Source organism: Ambystoma mexicanum, chromosome 1q (genome assembly GCF_040938575.1).
Source record: "Ambystoma mexicanum isolate Mex_15411 chromosome 1q, UKY_AmexF1_1, whole genome shotgun sequence".
Lineage (NCBI taxonomy): Eukaryota > Metazoa > Chordata > Amphibia > Caudata > Ambystomatidae > Ambystoma > Ambystoma mexicanum.
The window spans coordinates 1,279,359,254-1,279,380,454 of NC_090922.1; the positions used below are offsets into that span (position 1 = coordinate 1,279,359,254).

The 21,201-nt window shown below is 43.2% G+C and overlaps 1 protein-coding gene across 2 annotated transcripts in view; it reads left to right on the plus strand.

Moving 5' to 3' along the window:
* The window catches only part of PLPP3 (phospholipid phosphatase 3), a 90,812-nt gene extending 71,927 nt beyond the window's left edge, over nt 1-18,885 (plus strand). For both annotated transcript variants that reach the window (XM_069642113.1, XM_069642112.1), the window contains exons 5-6: nt 1,329-1,505; nt 17,264-18,885. In XM_069642113.1, the coding sequence (XP_069498214.1) occupies nt 1,329-1,505; nt 17,264-17,386 (300 nt within the window). In that variant the 3' untranslated portion in view covers nt 17,387-18,885. The remainder of the gene's footprint in view (nt 1-1,328; nt 1,506-17,263) is intronic.
* Nucleotides 18,886-21,201: the final 2,316 nt, after the last annotated feature.

A 21,201-nucleotide genomic window follows, 5' to 3' on the forward strand; every position in this document is an offset into this window, starting at 1 on the left:
ACAGCATGTTTTCCTCTGGCTAAAGTTCTTACTACACAAACGTTTCTAAATCTTACTTACTATTTTGTGCATGAAGTGCGTGGTATTTGCATGTTTTAAAGGAATCCGAATTTTATCTCCCTATTAGAATAATCCTTTTTTTTGTATTTGTTTTACAAAACCTGTGTACATTCTACTATCACAATCCAGTAAGACTATCTCAGTAACCTAAGCACTCACTGCTGAGAACTGTGTCCAACCTGCTGGTCAGGGGTTCAAATCCCAGTAGGGCAGACTCAACCTTTCACCCATCAGAGGACAATAGATTGAGGACCATGTTATTGCTAGCTGGCTATACTGATACTTAAAGTGCTGCAAAGTGGCAACTGTATAGGTAGTGATGCATACACAACATCCATAACGCCACCGGCTGTGCAATTTGTTTTGCAATGAATAAGGCCTTTGACAGACATTCACCATTTGATATCTATAGTCCACTATCTATAAGCCCTGGCGCTGTAAGACATTGTTGATGTGTCGCGCTCGGAAACACTTTTGTATGAGCGCGATACAAATACAATATCATATCATTTCATATGCCTCAGTATGAAAGTGGCATATCATAACATGGCATACACTCAAGTATTGTGGAGGCAGGGTGAGAAGCAAAACCCTCCCTTCATAGCAGCAGTGCACCTCCATCTTTTCTTAAGTAAGTACACATCCCCCCTGCCTCTGGGAGAACAGCTGCTACAGCATTCAGTGCAGTAAGAACACTTTTGCATTGCATTTCTTTGCACTTGGAAGGATACACACAGCATGGAATGTGTTGAGTGTTGTACTTAGTGCAGATGATTGTTTCAGCCCTTTACAATGTGCAGGATGCGAGTTGGCAGGTTGGAGCGGTGCATCCAGTGAGTAAGAACCTAAAACAAAGCCTAGTCGGCCCCAGGCACCCAAATGACATTCCCCAACTGGTGACATGAGGAGCGAACAGACTGAGCCCCAAACGCCGAAGTGTTTGCCCCAACTGAGGTTATAAGTAACACACGGCACGTGTAGGGAGTTGTTTGTTAATGGTTATTTCTTGTTGTTAACCTAAATGTAGGCATGCAAAATGGAAACTGAAATGCACAACTGTAACTATATAAATGCCAATAAAAACATGTAAAAATACAAAGAACCTAAAACAAGTTATGACTCTCAGTAGGTGTGATATCAGTGGGATTGCGCCTGACCTCTCAGAATGCATGCTCAGTCGTGATGACTCACATGAGAATCCCTATTGCAATAACTGTCAGCATGTGTTAGTTTGCCACACTAATGCCTCCTACTTTCTCTTTTCCCAGCTGTATCTGCAGGCCAGATTCACCTGGAGAGGTGCCCGTCTCCTGCGCCCGCTCCTTCAGTTTACCCTGCTCATGCTGGCATTTTACACAGGGCTGTCTCGTGTGTCTGACCACAAACATCACCCTTCCGACGTGCTGGCAGGATTCGTACAAGGAGCACTCGTGGCTTATTGCATAGTAAGTATGGCTCCCACGCTTGTTTAACTTCTAGGCGTTTTGCATGAACAAGACGCATGCATGCTTTGAAAATATCTGTATTGAAGGGCTTTGGATGCCGCTGAAGCCCTCAAGGCATAATTAGCCATAGATAAGCATAGGTACAGACGGTTGTCTGTGTGCACGCACTCTACAGTACCCCGAATAAAAAGCTTTGTGCTCCTTCACTGAAGCATGGAATTCAGATGGATTGTGGTTTGGAAACTGATATTATTTGACCAAGAGCCAGCCTGGGCATTCAACCAATAGAGTCCAGGACAGCCCAGAGAGGCCACACTATAATCCTATCCGGTCCTTTTAGTTTCGGATATAAGGTATCACTAATGCGCCACCTATATGACAAAACTACTGCATTAAAATACAGATAGGAGGGAGATGACATTTGAGGAGGGACACACAGCTTGAGTGGGTTCTTTGGTTGTTTATACACCCCTTAACTGCCATGGCCATGCTAATCCCTAGGGCCAAACTCACGCACTACCTGCCCTCTCCATAAAAAAACACATCTTCCGTGGATCTCTTTGAGCAATTTCTATCAAGCAATAACATCAATATTTGGTCTGACAATATTTCTAAGCAGATTTCCGAGGGGTAATGGCTTAATTGCAGCAATAAATGCACTACTGTTCTCTTAACCAAGGGTACCCTGGAGCCCTGGAGCACTTCATTTATATCTATTCCTTGCACTGAAGTCCTGTTAAAAACACAGAGATGTGGCTTTTCGTATATGGATTGGATAGGTATTTACCAGGCACTTCTATCATATGCCCAGGTAATCATACTATTTTCCAGCTGTTGTCATTTTATGGCCACTTATCACCATTATGGCAGTGCCTGGAAAATCCCTATGCCATGCCTGTATAAGAGCCTAACAGGTTGACTTTGCACATGTTTGTTTCACTTGCAGGTTAAGTCTTTTAGCGAGAGCAGATCATTTTCTTTCACACTGATGTCAGTTTACATATTAAAGGTCAAGGAGACATTTTGAAGGCCCATGCATCATGCATGCTGGTGGCCTAGTGCATTTCTCCCTCTGTCTGTCCGTATCTCGCTCTCTTGCTCTCTCTCTGTATCGCTCTTTCTCCCCCACACTAATTCAATCGATTCGTACTCTCCGTTCTCCTTTTCTTACTCCTCTATATCTCTTCTATACACTGAGAAATGTGAATGCTACAAGACTCCACAAGTCCTAAAGTTGCTAGCTGGAGCTACCCAAGAATCGTTAACTAAAATCGGGCCCCATTCACACATCTACCTTATCTATCTCGGCCCTACAGATATTATTACTATTTGGGGAATTTGCATTGGGTAATAATCTCTCTTATAAGTCAACCCCCTATGTGCTTGACCTACTATCTCTCCGGTTTCTCATACTGGCGCTCAGCCCTGTCAAGGAGGAACCCATCTACTTCCCTGTATCCACTGCTACTAACCTCATTCCATCCTCCATCGCCTTCCAATCTGACCAATTGATTTACAGACCTGACGAAGAGAGCTCACTATCACCAGATCGAAACTCAATTATACTCCGATTAATCATGCAGGACCCACCTGCACCCTCCCACTGACACCAAACAGGCTGCACATTGTATCACTGATGCCTGTGTGACTACTGAATTCTAGCATCAAGTCCATCCTTTGGCATGGTCCCACACTATGAGTCAATGTTTGCCAATGCCATCTCCATCTACACCACAAGGCCTCTCTTTCAATCAACAACTGGACCACACATCTTACTGCCAACCTCTCTTTGACTTGACGATTCAAGTTGCCCCTCCACCGATATCCCCTTCAATGGGACATCCTGACACCAAGTGTGTTTGAACAGCTGACAGCACCCTCAGTGTCTTCCAAGGAGCCCTCATATGCTACCCTTGGTCTGTGATGCCTCACACATGGCTTCACAGAGCAAGTCATTCGCACCTCCTGCAGTCTAATGTATAATGCTTGATGCAGCTCTTACTTTCTGCGCATAGTGTTTAATTCACCCCGCCACCGGGGTTTGTTATGCTACAAAGCTATGGTGCTGTTTACCATTGTTTGTGACATGTAGAGTATTTCTGTTCAAGATGGTCACAGAGCAAATCAGCCAATAGAAATGCACGATGAACTGCTGTTCTATTTGCTGATCAAGTTGTCAGAGTTTTATGTGTGGAACATGGATGTTCCTGGTACATACACATGTATACCCCCAGTCCTGCTTCTGCATGCAACATTGATGGTGGGAAAACATCTTTCTGCTGGACACCACATGTTGGCAGCCTCACAGGACAGATATTTTTGTTTTTCTTCTGGGAACCTCGTGAATCCATCAGGATGTTCTTTAATTTGCAAGGAACCAGATGCACGCAGAGAAACTTCACTGCAGCAGCTGCTTTGAAATGTATTTTATTTTTCTGTAAAGTGGGACTGACATTTTAATCACTTAGTAGCCCTTGGCCATCCCTTTATTGACGTCAGCACTGTGGAAACAGATTTCCTCTATGGCCATGGGAGAGTTTACACTTAAGCCCTTTCAAATATCAGTAACAGCTAGTGCTGTACTTACATTGTTTAAAGTGCCTATTGCAACCATGCATTGGATTATTTTTCAAATGGAGCTTAATTTTTGCCACACCTCTAGGTTTATTCAGTGAGATTCCTTCTGATGACAATATTTAGCCCATGCAGTTTTTCAAATGCTTAATATCAGCTGGAGCTGCAATGCCTCTTCTAAATTCAACTTTTATAAAAAAAAAATGTAAAAAGCGCAAATAGATTAAAAGCATCCCCAATAATACGCCTCTTCCAATCACCAGCTCTGCTGGCTGATGTGGCCCCCGACTTTCCAGATATCACTTGAAATAATAGCATCATTGGTTCTGGTTGTGTTTGATAGTGATTACTTGACACATGCCTCTGCTTTTATCCATTTCATACACACTTCTACTATTTTCTTATAACCGCATTTCATCCACCAAATCCCACCATTCTCCTCCTCTCTTGTCTGGAAGGTACTAGCAGCTGAAGATTTCAATTTTCTTTTGCAACCCAAGAAACCTTTTTAGGGCTTTCCCAGCTCTTATTCCTCTGGGACCCATTCTTAAAATATTTCTGCGATGTCATGTGCGCAGGGTGCACACACGTAGCGTAAACTTCAGCATTCCGCGGTTCTGCTCATTTACAAAAGTGGATAAGTGCGCATAGGAGTGTGAGCAAGCACATTCCCTGTTGTAGTGCCGTGAATCCGCAGAATCCCGGTAGGGCTATGCTGGGGGAGGGACTGGCACAATACCATCAGTCCTTGGACGTGCTCTCCTGTTCTTGGGCTCCCTTGATGCAAACCAAGTGCCAGAGAAAGTGCACACTTGCCGGGCGTGCTTTCGAGACTCCGGTGGCGTTCTCTTGGCCGCAATAGTAACGTTCATTCTTGGCATGTGAGCTTCTATTTTTGTTTTGCATTCAATGTAAAAACTGAATTTGTATTTATGACCCGTTAGGGCCTGTTCCTACAAGTCAGCGCATGGAACCCGTGGGACTTAGTGGCTGAGCTTAGTGGTCCAACCAATCCTGCTTAAGGATGCATGGAACGCGTGTGTTCTGGGAAGGAGTCTGAACATGTGGGCAATGGGGAACCGATCCCAAGGAAAACTACTTTGGTATCCATTGCATGCCACACTCCACCTTCTAAAAACTTTATGAAAAACATGCCCTTGCCAGGCATCTTAATGAAACAAGGGGACCACTGTAGCTCCCATCCTCCACCCAAGCCCCATCGGACTTAATTGAGGAATCATCCCACCAACGTATACCAACGTATGCTGTTTTTATGTTTTAAAATGAAAACCTCACCACTGTACTAAATGATTGCAAATGCACTGTGAAACAGGAAAACTGTTGCAAACCAGCAAACGGCCTCTACCCGTGAACGGTTATTTCTTTAGATTGCATTAAAGTTACGATGCACAAGGCAATCATTACTAATGTACTCTAAGTATTGTAAACATGATTAACAATTCATGTTTTTCGGCAACAGCCTTGTCCTGCATAGTGCCTAAAGCTCACGTTCGCAGAAAGGGACCAAAAATAATTCAATCGGGTTTCGAACCCATGCTGCTCGGCGTTGTCTTGCTTCCAAGGCAAGCACGTTGCCCCTGAGATATAAGACAAAAGGACCCGAACGTGGCTGTGAACCAATTGGAAAGCATTTGCAAGTTTCATCCTGTTCAGCCGCAGCTTCTGCTAAAGCCTATAGGCCATGAAGGATGTTCTAATGGCCACATATCAGAAGTCCCTGCAATTAGCATTAATCTGAGTGTCTCTCACCTTCCACGTTGACGTCAAAGTGGAAAGTGAATTCTCTTTCTTCACCATTTCTCTCTCTGTGCAGACAGCACTGGTTCTGTGGTCACAGCAGCGGGAAGAGAGTCAGAGATTCCAGGAACAGCTGTGTGGGATCTTTGGAAATCCAGGCCTGGCTCTTGTTCGTTTAAAGCGCGGTGTCTGAACACACTTAATTGGTTCCTCTTTGGTTGCATTACTTAGCGAAATCACATCAACAAAGATTGCAACATTCTGAAAAACATGTACGGAATTACATAAGCATGGCTTTGTTCAATGACGGTTACGTCGGCCATGACAGACGGGATGTCGCCAGGCACTCAAGATTTCCTTCAAGTGACCTCTTGTGGGGGGAGGTGGAGCCCAACTCCAGAGAAATAAATTCTGAAACCCAAGATTGGAGACACGGAATTATAATATAATCTTGCAAACGCAGTTGCAGGTTTGACATATGTGCGAACAGTATTGGCAACAACAAAAAATGAATCAGGGGCCAGACTACAGAAACTTTGCACTGGTGCAGGTGTACTTTTGGAAGGTATTATCGCCAAGGAAAACTTTGCCCTAGTGCAAATACTGTGCAAAATTGCATTTTTTGTAATCAGGTCCCAGTTGGTGAGATGGTGCTTCTGCTGTATATGTGCATTCGCAAACATATGAATCCGTTGACTACTTCATCGCAGGACGAAGTTTCTGGATCATTGACGCTGTTTCCTAATGTTGGTTTCACATCAAAATTGTATGGTGTAACGCAGTGGATTTAAATACATTTGTGGGTATTTCTTTTTGACGGGCTCTTTTTTTATCACTCATCTCGAAAAACAGATCATTATGGGAAATCGTCAATGATCAATGAATAGGAAATTGTGGTAAATTCGGAAGCACATTTCACAACTGAGCAATCCTGTCCCAGTTTTCCTTGAAGCAGAGCCAGGGATGAATCATATTTTCATACACTGGTTTCCCTTTGTCTCTGGGCGCGACAGACAAGTTGACAGGAGCGGGCACAGGAAGTAGAAGGAAAATAATAAAGAAGGCTATTGACAACGAAGCGAGTAAAAAAAAAAAGACAACGGTGGCGCGGATGCGCGAGCAGACGTTTCTGCACTTCCTGTCCATTGAGGGCTCTAGATCGGATGTGCTCATTCTTGACCCTTTGACAGATTGCAAATGATGGTCAGAGCTGGGAGTCATGGGGGCGGGGGCAAGGAAATAGAGAATTGTGCGGGAGTAAGTAGACTTTCCTGTGATGATGTAAACTTACCTAGGAAATGGCTGCTTTGGGATGTCATAAACATTCATTGTCTTTCCCTCTTATGTCCCAGTTCACCCCCTGTCTGCATATGATTAATAGTCAGTGTGACATTGTACACTTATACAGTGTTTATACTGTAGAGAGTACTGAAAAAATGAAATAACGTGGCCTTTTCGAAGTCAAAGATGTGTATACATGTTGCCTTGCTGATGGGCACATTTCCGGAGGAATTGTGTCACTGCAGTCCCCCCCTAGCAAGGCCTTTGCCCCCTTGTATTGAAAGTGAAGGCACCGGGACTGCTGATTTACCTTGCGGCAGTGGGACGTGCGGTGTGTGACCTCCTATGTCAACAGTTACTGGAAACCAGGAACGGTGTTTAATAAGCAAATGCAAACAGACAGCTTGCGAAAGCCGTAAACTTCCGGGAGTTACGAAATAGATGCAGGCTTCCAGGAATTCGCTGTTACCTCAGGCTACTGAGTGAAGTTTCCACATTCCCATTCACTTTTCCAGTTTTAATTAATTGTGAGAAAAAAAGGGGAGAGCACTGTCTTAGAGTGTCATGAGAGTTTGACCTCATTTTGGTGCTGTGAACGTTAAAGTGCACATTAAAGTGCACGGTAAAGTGTAACCTGAAAAGCCACAATGACCTGCCTGCACTAATGCATGCAATGATTAAAATGGCCGATTACAAGCCTCAGGCAGCCCTAGGTTTATTGCATTGCTATGAATAGTTTCGCACGTCACAGGCCATGTTACCGGTACAGGCATATGTGACTATTTACATTCCAAAAGCTGTAGGAAGACATACAACGATATAATTTCATTTTTTATAGCACTTGATATTGAATAAATCCTATTTTTAGGTGCTCATGTGTTTTGGAAGATAATAATATCTGGTTTGTTTTGGCAGACTCCTCCCAATTCTAACCATTTTATTGACAGCCAATATTATAACTAGATTTAATAGTACTCAAGTTAGCCCTCGAAAGGAAGAAAGGCTGAATCAGACCTGCCTTGATTCTTTCTGCATAGGATTGTCCCATGCCACAAGCATGTACTTAAACCGTCGGCTAGCCACCCGCACATAAAGTCACGCATGCAGAGATAGCTAAAGTGGTTTGCCCAGGAGCAGGCGGATGTGCACAGACAGAGTGGGTGTTAAGTCAGGGTATTTACACCCAGCTTGGAGCTGGGGTAAATGCTGTCAGACTTTTGACTAGGCGGACCCTTAAATGCAGCGGTAATAGCATTACTTCCCAATTTAAGGCCTACCGCCCAACTCGTGATGAGGCCCTGTGTCTTTCTGCATATTGCCTCATGAGGTGGATGTATTCCCCACACCTGAGCACTGATTTGATCGATCAGAAGGGCTGATTGATACCAAGCCATGATCTGAGCAGATGGGAGGCGCGGGTGAGAGCCACTGGCTGTCCTTTAAAATCAACCAATGGGCGAGATCCAGAATAACCACACTGGTGAACCCATGCCTTCCGCATTGACACACGCCAAAAGTAAACCTGGAAATTGTGCTTCTTTTGTTTGGGGGTATTGGAATTAAATAATAATTACAACTATGTGAAAGCCCGGGAAAAGGCAATGCACCATTTTGGTCACAAAGAGGCACATGTGCCAAAAAAGAAGGCTTAGGACACTGGAACTCTCATAAGAGGCCAGGAAGGGAAGCTTGGTCGGAGAGTTTACTACATCTGCCAAACTTGCAAAAAAGATCATGCCAGCCAGAGGAAAATATACCTGGATGGGATTTGCTTTGGAAGAATTTCATTAAAATGTATGGTATGTGAATAATTATACACACATTTTACAGATTTTGATGGCACTTCATTTGCTTGTTGGATCTGTACCCACAGTGCCTTCAATTCAATAGTCTCCAAAGTGGCTGGAGAGTTGTGATGGCAGCGTTTTCTCTAATAACTGGCAATGCAACTTGGGCAATATTGACACTCACACAGACAGGATTGACTATGTCCTTTACATTCATATCACGGGTCCAAGTAAAACATGCGAAGCAAGCCGAGTGGGAAAAAAGTCTTGCTCAGAAACAGGTAGCGCTTTGTAGGTGCCTGGAGCATAGGGAACAGTGCAAGACATGTCCTGCAGTGTACTTGAGATTGGAAGACCTCTTAAATGCAGGTGCATTATCCTTGGGCAAATTGACTCTCTGGACTTAATCATCTTCTGTCCTTCGGGGGATGGTGGGGCATTGCCAGGATCTGCAAATGTGGAGGCATTAACGGCGGATCCCATTTAACCTTACAGACCCTACTGGAGAAGTTGTATTTAAGAGGAAGTCAGTGCAGGTCACAAAGAATCGCAATTGTGGCCACAAAGGCAAAACGTGCCTCAGTAGTTCCGGCATGGCGTTGTGCACAAGCTGGTGTTTACAAATTACACACTTAGGGCTATAGGCTTAGGGGTGCACGGTGCTTCCATTGTCTTAGTGCATCAACTGGAGTTATGGCACAATGTCTCGAGGTAGTGATCTGAGACAAGGTCTGAGACAAGGGGGGCTTAATCCAAGGTACTCTCATATGGTAAAGTTCTGACTTTGCCTCCTTTGTTGAGGGCAGAGATCATACATGTATAGACACCCTCTGTTTTCACCAAGTTCCTACTGGGCAGCACAACTGGGAGGGCTCATTGATTTTCCATATGAACAACCTAGCGTCACCTACTAGCACCAACAGAAGTTCTGCATCTACAGCACATTGCAAATGCACTAGTTGGTGGAAGATCCATGTGAAAGACTCAGATTCGGTGGAAAGCAGCATTGCACAAGCCTGTTCTCCGACTCGGAGGCATAGTTGATATATCGGGTACTCCAACAAGCAGAAGATTCCCCCGAGGAATCAAATAATTTCCAGTAAAGCTGTGTCTTGCCTTTCTCTCCAAGATCTCCATCTGGGACAAGTTTCTCCTCATTTTTCTCACAAGAAAAAAAGGAGGAACTAGGCCCCATACTGATGACGAAAATCTTACACAAGCGCTCCCAGCCCCTACCTCTTCCTCCGCCTGCTTCTGGGAAGTGGCGCGTTAGGTTATGAGATAACGAGAGGCGATTCCCCCCTGACGCGCATACGTCATTTGGCGGTCCCCGCTGAATCTGTGGGATGGCTTCCACTTCTGGCAACACTTGACTTGTGGCATAGCTTCGCAGAAGGACTCATGTGTGCTAAGGGGCACTTATGTCGTACTCCCCCCGTGCCAATAAAGGGCTCTCAGTTCAGTATTCGATCTGATATCATTCTGCAAAAATGCCAAGCTCTGTGCCCCCCCTCCTCGCGATAGGGACCACAGTCACACATAGGGCACTCTGTGTGCCAGGCTGCTGAATTAACAAATGCAGCTCATGTATTTATTGCAGGCTCGTGAGACTAATAAAACATGGCAACGGGGCTCAGAACTGGAGCAGGAAAACATTTAATGTACATTCATTGGTATACATGTGCAGGGTGTCATTTTATTTTAGCAGCAAACGTGTTTGAAGTTGCCTTATTTGGTAGTTGAACTCTCAGGGCTGAATGTTGCTGTGTTATGCCAGTCTGCCTCGCTTGCCTATATTTGCTTCCTCATTAATTTATTTAATGGGGAGACAGAGTCGAGCACGGCACTCTGGCCTGCTGCATTGATTTCCATCAGCGTGGGGTTATCATGGGGACACGCTGGCAGCATTGCAGTCTCATGAAGGTTGCTCTGCTGGTTGCCTCGTGTCCTCTATCCAACGTAATCACCATTCACCACCGATAGCATCCTTTTTAAACCAGAAACCAAGACCAAAATGCACAGGATATCTTTGCATCGTAACATGTGAAAACATTGCACCTTTTTAACATTGCATATTTGTTTGTTTATTTTATTTATAATGCGCGCCAGACCCAGCGGTATAAGGGCGCAGAGGTACATGAAGACTTTAAGCTTAGGTTACAGGCAAGGTCAAAGGTACATGAGAATATATACAATTACAAATATAGTAAAAGTCAGATGACAGATACGTAAAACGATAGAGTTGCATAGACTATAAGAGACGGAAATGTACAGGCAAGGTTATAGTTATTTACAATACAATGCACGTTTGCACAGAATATGTACACTATATATACAAAGTGGTTAGTGCCTAGCACACCTGGCAGCTGGTCAGGGGGGTTTACTGGGTAAGGCTACAGTACCACTGGTATGGAGCCAATTACTGGTTTGTAATTAATTAAAAAGTGATTTCTTTCTCTCATAAATTACTTTCCCCCATAGTCAAGGACTGCAGTATGTTTATATAATTATACCATTCCTAAATTATATTGAGGAGGCTGGATAATGACATTAAAACAACAAACAAAGTGGCTCTTAAGGAAGCTGAGAATCTTTACGTTCAGACAAAAAAGAGCAACACTGTTGTGTGCAGCTTTTGAAGAAAAATGAGTTATTCGAGGAGAATAGTATCTGTGGCAGAGTAGATTAATTGGGTGGGTGAAAAGAGAAAGCTGCCTGGTTTTTCTCACGCTGTCCATAGTGCTTTATCAAGAAACACAATTGTTGGGTTCTTATAGTAAGGGATTTAGGATTCCTGGGTTATGAGATGCAATTGACCCCTGACATGGGTAAAATAATTTGTTGCATCATTCGGCGGGCCCCGCTATGCACGTGTGATGGCTCCCACCTTTACGTGGTGGTAATTACCCAGCCGGTAGAGGTGGGAAACAGCCATAGAGTGCAGGTGACTCCTGTAACATCAGTTAAGGTAACATCCTTTACATTGGTGAAGCAAAACATAAAGTAACATGGAAATAGAAAAAAGTTCAAAACTGCGAGCTGGCAGTTACGGATGCCTTTCCAGCTGCTATTCTCCAAAGTGAATTCTCAAATCAAATTCAACACTGTGGCTTGTTCCTTAAGATACAGGACTGGGTGGAATGCCTCAATTCCCCCCCATTGAGCAAAGTAGGGGTCCCTCTACCACCTCTACTTTTATAATTGTCCTTTTATAATGCACTTACCTGTGAGTGGTTTCTAAGAGCAGGATGGAATTCGAACCTGTGTTTCGCTGCATTGTCTTGCTTCCAAGACAAACTCGTTGCCCCTGAGATATCCTTCATCCCCATTCCGTCTGAAGTGGTGGAACACAGACCAGGATAACACTATCTGCCTACCAGTAGGTGAACTGACTTAATGCTATTGGCCTCATTACAAGTTGAGCAGTGCGCTAAAAATCGGCATTAATGCGGCTGTAATTCTGTTACAGCCACATTACTGCTGCAATATCACACTGCCCAACTACGAGTTTGGAGGTAAGGTGGAGGAAAAACCTCCAGCAGGAAGCTGGAGGTAGATCCTCCACCTTACCAGCAAAATCAGCACAATACCGCCAGTGGTAATTCCTTCAAAAATCCCCATTGAGTCCTATGGACTCCAATTAATGGGGACTAACACCAACTACCACCACTTGTAATCTGGCGGTAAATCCGCCCGACCAAGTGGTGGTAACAGTCATTCTGTGTGGTGGTATTCCGGTGGATCTGCCATCAGAATACCACCAAACTTGTAACAAGGTCCTATGAGTTCCATCCAATTGGAACTGGTGTAATGTTCTGCCCATGCAAAGTTCATCAAAAATTCCCTCGCTCTGATTGCATGGAATGTTTTCTCCACTCTAATTGTTCAGATACATCCTTTTTTGCGCCAATTAGTATGGCTAAAACATTCAGGCCACTCTTATTGGCCTAAACTCAGGGAGTTCTGGCCAGTCGGCCTGCCTCCAAGCATTATGGCCACCATGCAGTACAATACATAAGCTTGTCCATCGTTGGATATACACAGGCAGTATACTGTGCCTAAAACAACCATACCAGTAGCCTTCTAAGAAGAACCAACTTCACTAAGCTCCTGAAAATGCATCTCCTTACAAGCAACAAGGTATTCCTCGTCAGTACAGTCAGCCGGAACCAAGGCAAAATCAGAACATGGAACCAAGACAGTGGTGCGTGGACATCTGAGTTTTCACTCTGAACAATAATACACACATAAGGCATTCTGGGTTCTGAATGGCCACCTCCTTGCAGTGAAGGAAAGTGAAATGCTGCACAAGCAGCCAGGGGGTTGCGGCTACTTTTTTTTCTGTAATATTCAAGGTTCCTTTAATGTATATTTAAACGAGCAATATTCAAAGAGATTTTGAACCTTTTTTGAGAATCGCGTGCTAGAAACCATGCGCCTGAGTGCTTCCTTTTTGTTTGGTGATCAAACGTGCTTCAGAATTAATTCTCCCCTTTCCGCTTGGGTGAGGCCTTCCGTCCTATGAAAAATGAAAAGATATTAGATTCTGAACTGGAAATGAGATCTCCGCCTGGTTTATAGTTCACATTCCAATCCCTTCGCTGTCAATTTTTCCTTCTGGGTGGGGTACACCTTCTGCAGGAAATGGAAGAAGCCCGCCCTAAGAACACGCTGGATGGGCTGGGCTGCATTGTGCAGAAAGGGGTATTGTTTAGCCGAAGGTAACAGTATTTTAGCCCGGGAAGGTCATACAAACCTTCTAATGTTTGCATGACCTCAGTTCATGGGGAAACAGGGAAACATCCTGTGCATCAGAAAAGCAGCCACAATTCATTACTTATCATACAGCTATCAACTGTAAAATTGTGGCATTTTCAATGTCTTATATTTTTAAAATACCACCAAATTATAATTTTGGATTGCATGCATTGCGCCCCCATTTACTTTCTTTGCACCTCAGGTTGCAAATATCCTTGGAAATTCCAAATTCAGAATTAGATGGAATTTTTAAACTAGGCAACACTTTTAATACCATATGCTTTAACATTAACACAACATTAAAAAAAATGGGCATGTGCTGTTTACAACATCACGAAGGGCCAACTTCGTTAGCAGACATCGGGTCAAAAGAAACATTACTTAAAGGACGAGATATTTGGACTAAAAGACAAAAAAATAGCACACAAAAATAAAACGGGTCTTGCACGTGATGTTCGCCGATTTACAATAAAGACAGAAGAAGTAGATACATGCCATCTTTTCGTTTGGTGCTTGTTTCGGTGCATTTGCCTTTGTATGTCTTTGTTTAATCTTATGCCGCTGATTTTTCAAAGCAAGCATCTGGAAGAACTCTATATAAATCAAACAATGCAGTTGTGTTCATCTGAGTCACAGAGCGGAGGTTTAACAAACGCTTGTGCACATTTATCCACTGAAACGCACAATACAGCTGAAAACCGCTGCATCTGTTGAACTCGTTCATTGGGACGAGATAGTCATGATGAGCAACACTTAGTCCGTCCTCCCTGTCTGGTCGCACCTCTTTTGATTGCCATTGATGTGCTCTCCTGCCCGTGTGATCTGGCGGCGCTGCGTGCCTCATACGGGTCACGCATATGACGCAGGCGTCTTGCCTGTGTGGTCTGCAAAGGCTTGATTTAGTCTGGGGAGGCGGCCACAGCGGGTGTAAACGTTTCCCCCTTTCCAAGTATTTCGTTTGTTTGCGCTGCATTGTCTTCCTGCCGTCTTGGATTGATGGGCGCTGACCTTTTCACATCCTGGAGCTTGTGTCACGGAGTATCCCGGAAAAGGTGGTGGAGTATCTCTTCCTCCCATTGGTTCTCACGGGCCAGTCAGCATGACTAACTCAGCCAAGAGGGGAATGGGGATCTGCCAAGCTGTCAAGTCTAATTATATATAGGTTTTTTATTTAGCAGTTTTAGTTTTTGCTATTCAAAAAGTGCAGATATACGAGGCGGGTGTGTTCAATGAATGCAGGCACATACTGAAAAGAATTTTAAGTACTACAGGCCTAAATGAAAGACTCTGGTACCAGCTGAAACTAGCCAATAGTTACAGAAATATGATTGTGTCCTTCTAATTGAGTGTACTTGCCAAATCTAATGGCCACACCTCAACATAATTCACAAGTTTCCCAATTCCATGCAGAAATATAGTGCACGGCCAGTCAAATCGCTGTATAGGTCAAGGTTGTCCAAACATTTTTATTTCGAGTGCGCTTGACATCTTTTTGAAGTTGCCCCTCCCCAGCCACTCCTGGTCGTGATTGTGGGCTAGCAAGAAGGATGCTCATGACTGAAACTCCCATCCCTTCATTGCCATCTGTCACTGGAATCTCAGGAGACCACCCTTACTTGCTATCTTTGTATACTTTTCAACATTCTTGAATCTGCAAGGTGGAATAGTTACATATTGTAACAGTGAATTGGAGTCAGATAGTTTATTGCAACAGTGAAAATGAGTCCAGCGAGTGTGGCAATGCCCAAATGAGGGAAGGTTATAAAATACTTATGTGTTGGATAGGCTGGCAGCAGGAGCTTTCCCAGATTGTTTTTTTATGGGAGTTTACAGTGTCAAAAACCTGGTTACTCAGGATGAGATTTCTCAGTGTGGCCCAGCACAGACCCCCTAATCTTTAGTTTTGGATTAATTATTGTCATGTCCCTTTGTCGCCACCCACCACCTTCACCAGTCCTGTTTCTCCTTTATCTTCCTCCATCCTGAAATCTATTCACTGGCACCCGGTGGCTGCAACAATCCAATTCAAGACCCTTTGCATTGTCCACAAGGCTTTCTTGGGCCGGAGCACGCACTACATCCAACGCTCTTCCAAAATACCTTCCTGCTCGAGCCCTTCACTCAGCTACCTCCAACTCTCTAAGGATTAGATGCTTCTCCAGGCAGAGAGCGGGGGTAGATGTCTCTCCTCTGCAGTTGCCTCCATCTGGAATGGCCTCCCTGCCCCTCTCAAACTTGTGCCGTACCACCTGAAGTCCGGAAGCTGCTAACACTTTCCTCTTCTCCTCTGCTTTCTCTCTCTCCCTCCCCTGCTGACCTACCTGTCTTCTGTACCGACTGGTTGCTTGGCTACCCTCAGAGTCTCACTGGGTACCAGCCTCTTTCTTGATCAGTCATCCCTGCACTGCCTCCAGGCCTAACATGCACTTAGGGGCTGTAACTGTAACCCTACATTCCCTTGTTCTCCTTGCACTACCCTGAGCCCTCTTTACCCCAGTTCTCACTATTCTCCCTCCCTTTCTGTTAGGCGTCAGATTTCTCATTCTGTTATTTCGACAATTTGGGATTCCCCTCTGGTTCTCTGTGCTTTCTCTTTCTCTCTCTCTCTTACTGCTGTTCTCCATTATCAATATGTGAAGTATGTTGTTATTTCTACACCAGTCCTCTATATGTCCAAGAACAATTGCAGCAAAGATTTTAGAGTCTGCGTCCATTATGGATATGGGCCTATAGTTTTCCAGGGATAACCTGTCACCCCTCTTAAATACTGGGCAGACATAAGAGCTGTTCCAGGAATTTCGACCCTCACTGACCATACTAGTAGCTAAATTTAACAGCACAGCACAGGCTTTTAAAACGCCCACGTTATTAACAGGCATGACTGCCGTGTCACCGTTTTCACCATTAGCACACTGGTGGCATGGCCTTATATTTTGATGAACTTGTTTGTGCATGGACCACAAACCCATTCTTTAAAACGAAATAAACCCAACATAAATGGATGTCTGCCATGATAACAGCAGAGGGAGACCGCTCAAAGAGAACAACTCTTTTCTGTTTTTATTGTGCCTGGGAAACACAAACCACGAATAAGCAGAGCAATGAAGATTCGTAGCGGTAAAGTTTTATTTTTTATTTTGCAGCTGTTGATAAGATGAGCAAGGCAATGGGGGAAACATCGAGGGAGCGGAGCAACCAAGAGTAGCCATCGGACAATTTAGAGTACTGTCATGTAACGCTAGATGTAGCCAGGATTCTGAGCTCACTGATTGACTGTTCCATGCCATGAAAGGTTCTAATTTGCTCACGAGGAATCTTTGATGAGTACCCTTTTCTTGCAATGAAATGTGCCCTGAAATGGCCAATATATCAGCAAAAAACCAAAATCTTAAATTGGTTATCACTGTTATCTGTTGGATATGACCTAGAAATCAAATGTTTCCTGTTGTATTGCATGTACCTTTTGTGTAGTTGATTTGACATGATGATACACCCAAGAGTGTCTCTATTTGAATACATATACTGTTGAACAGCGTTGGAAGACAATTGTGAAATATTGTTGCATATTCCCTAATCAAATATTATTAATTCAATTTGCAGGTCTTCTACGTGTCTGACCTCTTCAAACCGAAGGCAAAGGCATCCCAGCCCCCTCCAATCAGACGGGAAATCCTTTCACCTGTGGACATCATTGAGCGAAACAATCATCACAATATGGTGTGAGGCCTGCAGAGCACGACTGTGAAAGGACTGCTGAAGGCAACTGCTTGTTGCTCTCAAATCTCATCAGACAGTAGAATGTAGGGAGAGACCTCTCTTTGAATGAAGCAGCGTCTGCCATGAGGCCTTTAGCTCACATCTATGCATGAAATGGGTTGCATTCATTTTTAACCCAAACAAAAGAAATACTGGAGGAGCCAGACTTCAGGATGTGAAACTCGTTCTTAAGTGCTCATGTTATAATGAACACTTTTTGCCACGCCAAGGAGAGCAGTGAACTGTTATTGAGGGCAAGCCATTTTTTGTTTAGGTTGCAGTAATTCTGTGCAGTAAGAAGGCTGACATTAAAATATAGCACTATGTAGACAGGATATAGCACTGAATTAGTTGTAGGACTTGCTCCATGGAGTCACCTCTTCCACAATCCTGTCTGTGCCTCAGATGCATACTGTGATGTTGGTTCAGAATGAAGTAAGCCCATTTTTGAGATGCACAAGGCGCAATTACATATTGCATGGCAGAAGAAGCTTCCAGTGTAAGACCAGATTTTCTTCTGAATGGATCTACCACCCAAACCTTTTCCACTTCTAAAGAACATATCTTGACGTTAACAGAAAATTGTTAGTTCTTCAAGTGTGAACTCGTCGCTCCAACATCAGTTGAGCTGCAGATTGCCATAAGGGAAGACCTCCAGAAATGACAACATGCAGCAGTTTTCTGCGTGCCCTTGATGCCACCCTCAGGATTTCACATTCTGTGAAATTATTGTGGTCTGTCTTGCTAAATCTGTTAGCACTATGAATTTTGGGATTGACTCCCATTGAACTTTGATCCTGCATTCGGGCACGTGCTGCTGGGCGGAACGGCCGGACCAGGCGATCAGTCATAGTTTGTCCATTCACCACATACTGTGTACCTTGAGCCCTTACACCATAGCAAATATTGAAGTAGATAAAAAAGGACAATGTCCAATCTTTCTGCTGAAGGGAAAGTTATTGAAACTGCAAATGTACAGTATTAGACATTCATTGAATATTGTTAAAGGGCGAAAATGTAAAAGGGATCATATTCACCATTATAGATTGGCCATTTGCACCTTATAACAAAATCCGTCCTATCATTTCAATTATAGCAAGCTATGATTTTATATAAATATATATATTATATAAATATTGTACAAAACATACAAAATAACTATGTAAAATATTATTTCTGAAATAATTTTTAGATATATCCACTATGAATATAAACTGTGTCATGACCTGTGTAATTTACATTGTGCTGCTTAAAGAAGCAAAGACCTAATTTTTTTAGTCGACTAAAAAATTGTAGTTCTGTGGTAGTAATTTTTTTACTAAAAATAACTACAACTAGAAACAATTGTATCAAAAAAAAATCATATTAAATTGTCAGTATTTTTGTAATGTTTCATTTTGTAAAGAAAGACTATTATTCTAAGACCTTTGTAGAATACAAATTAAAGTTTGTATTGGCAAAACTAACACTCAATGCTCTTCCTTTTTTAATAGTCTTGTATTTCATTTTGCACTAATAACCTTCATGCACAAACTTCGTAACAAAGCCCTAGATACAACATTTGAGCTGTCATTCACTCTCAGGTACCTACATCGTCTTGTGGACCAAACTGAAATGTAGTCTTTTATAATTGAAATTATGAATGCCAGGTCACGTTGTATACCAAATATGCAATTCCGGCACACCATGTATACTGTCTCACTGAGTGCCACATTATGTAATTAATTACCTGTCAATGTATTCTTCTTCCTGTTCCTTCTTCTCCTTCTTCTTCATCTCCTCCTTCTTCTCCTTCTTTCTTTATCCTTCTTCTTCTCATTAAAAGACAGCAGGAATCGAACATTTAGGAGATGTTGAGGATCTATACAGCCGCAATACCCTTTTGTCAGCACTACTTGTTCACCAACGCCACAAGCCTTTATAGATATATTTCGAAGGCTTGTAAATTTGCTTGGAGTCACATGCTCTCAACAGCGCACCATGTAGTGCTTGGCTCAGAGGATTACATCTTGCTTTTCTTCCAATTCAAAAAAGTCATGTTGACATGAGCGTTCCTGTAACACTATTCCTATTCTACATGCAGAGGAACTGTCAACGTCCTCAAATTCGTTTTTTTCCCATTGTTGGCTGGATGTACATGGAGTAAATAATATGCATCTTTCATCAGTACTCACTGACTCTTTGTGGCCATAGACACTACACAGTTTAAACATCGACCAAGCGGTATATAGGAAGCAAATCGAGGACCTTTATTGACCTCTTCTTAGCGAGAAGGCACACAGTAGGGAGAGTCTGTCTGGGGTTTTGAGATTACTCATTGGCATTCTGTAATGCCTCTAATCCCCCATAGTTCTTTCCCCAGTATCTCCTCAATACACCTAGAGCATACCCCTTTAAACGTTTCCCTGTTCCCTTGTAAGGACGCACATTGTGTGTGCAATAACTGCCTTTCTAGAGGCAAAAATTACATCTTTTGTTGAAAGCAAGAACCAAAAGCCCAAAATAGGGGGCAAGATACTGTAGCTGAAGGATATCAGCTCAATAAAACCAAAACCCAAGCATAACATAGCCGCAAATGTTGACGCCTTATTAGTCAAACAAGATGACATATATGAGCTTGAAGTGCTTTATTTAGATCATTGGTCATGGTTTACAATGGTCATTGATGACGGTGAGCCCTCTGTGACCACTTCACCAAATGAAGATCCTATTCAGTACACTGACCTATTAAAGAAAGTGGTGACCAGATGTGGCATCAGATCATAGGAGCCTGATGAGGGTACTACATTCCTCAAGGACATCCTTCAAGAAAAAACATCTCACAAGGTATCTCTTTTCTAAATAAATTATTGCTCTGTTGCTCACACTGTTCCTCCCTTCTTCACACAGTATATAAGAAGTCGGTCTCTTCCAGAAAAATTGTATTGATTATGTTAATGACTCCAATCAAGCATTCCCACTAAGTCAGTGCCTTGTCTGGGATTGCTCAAGGGAAGCCCTTATTTATATATTTTTTATGACAAGTTATAATCTGGATGATGAACCCTTGTATAACGCCCCTCTCTTAGAATCCCCCTGACCCCACTGAGCCAAGAAGTAGGTTTGTTTTGCAAATAAAAAAAAGGTTTATTTGAAAAATTAAACAATAGATATATCACACTTTTATAATAAATTAATATTTGATATCACACTTAGACATATGACAGTGATCAACAATGGATGATGTTATACTAGCACACTGGTTTAATTACTTAGGAGTAGTATAGAGGATAAGGTAGCTGAGAATGCTTTATATGGTACAAGGAAATGCAAGGTGGAAAAGAAGCAACACAGGAATAAACTTGATATGATTTCAGCAAAAGATAATATGATCACTTTGGCCCTCATTACAAGTCAGGCGTTAAGGGTTTAACAGCTCCGTCGGCGCCGTTAACCCTTAACGCCTGATTCACACTTTAACGCCTGCTTTTTGCAGGCGTTAAAGTCCAAGGCGCTAAGCAACCTTGGTGCTAATTACGGCACCGTAATATACGGTGCCGTAATTAGCGCCTTCCCCATCCCCATTATGCCCTATGGGGCAAAAATGGGAATGGGGAAGGGCAAATGGTGAATTACCGCCCCACTCACCTTGGAATGGGGCGGTAATTCTGCCATCCACCATGGCGGAATCCGGCATGGACCATGGTGCTCCACCGCCTGACTTGTAATGAGGGCCTTTGTCTCTGACAATTCACTCCCCCCCTATGCAATGTAAGGAGATGGAAGTAACACACACAGGCCCT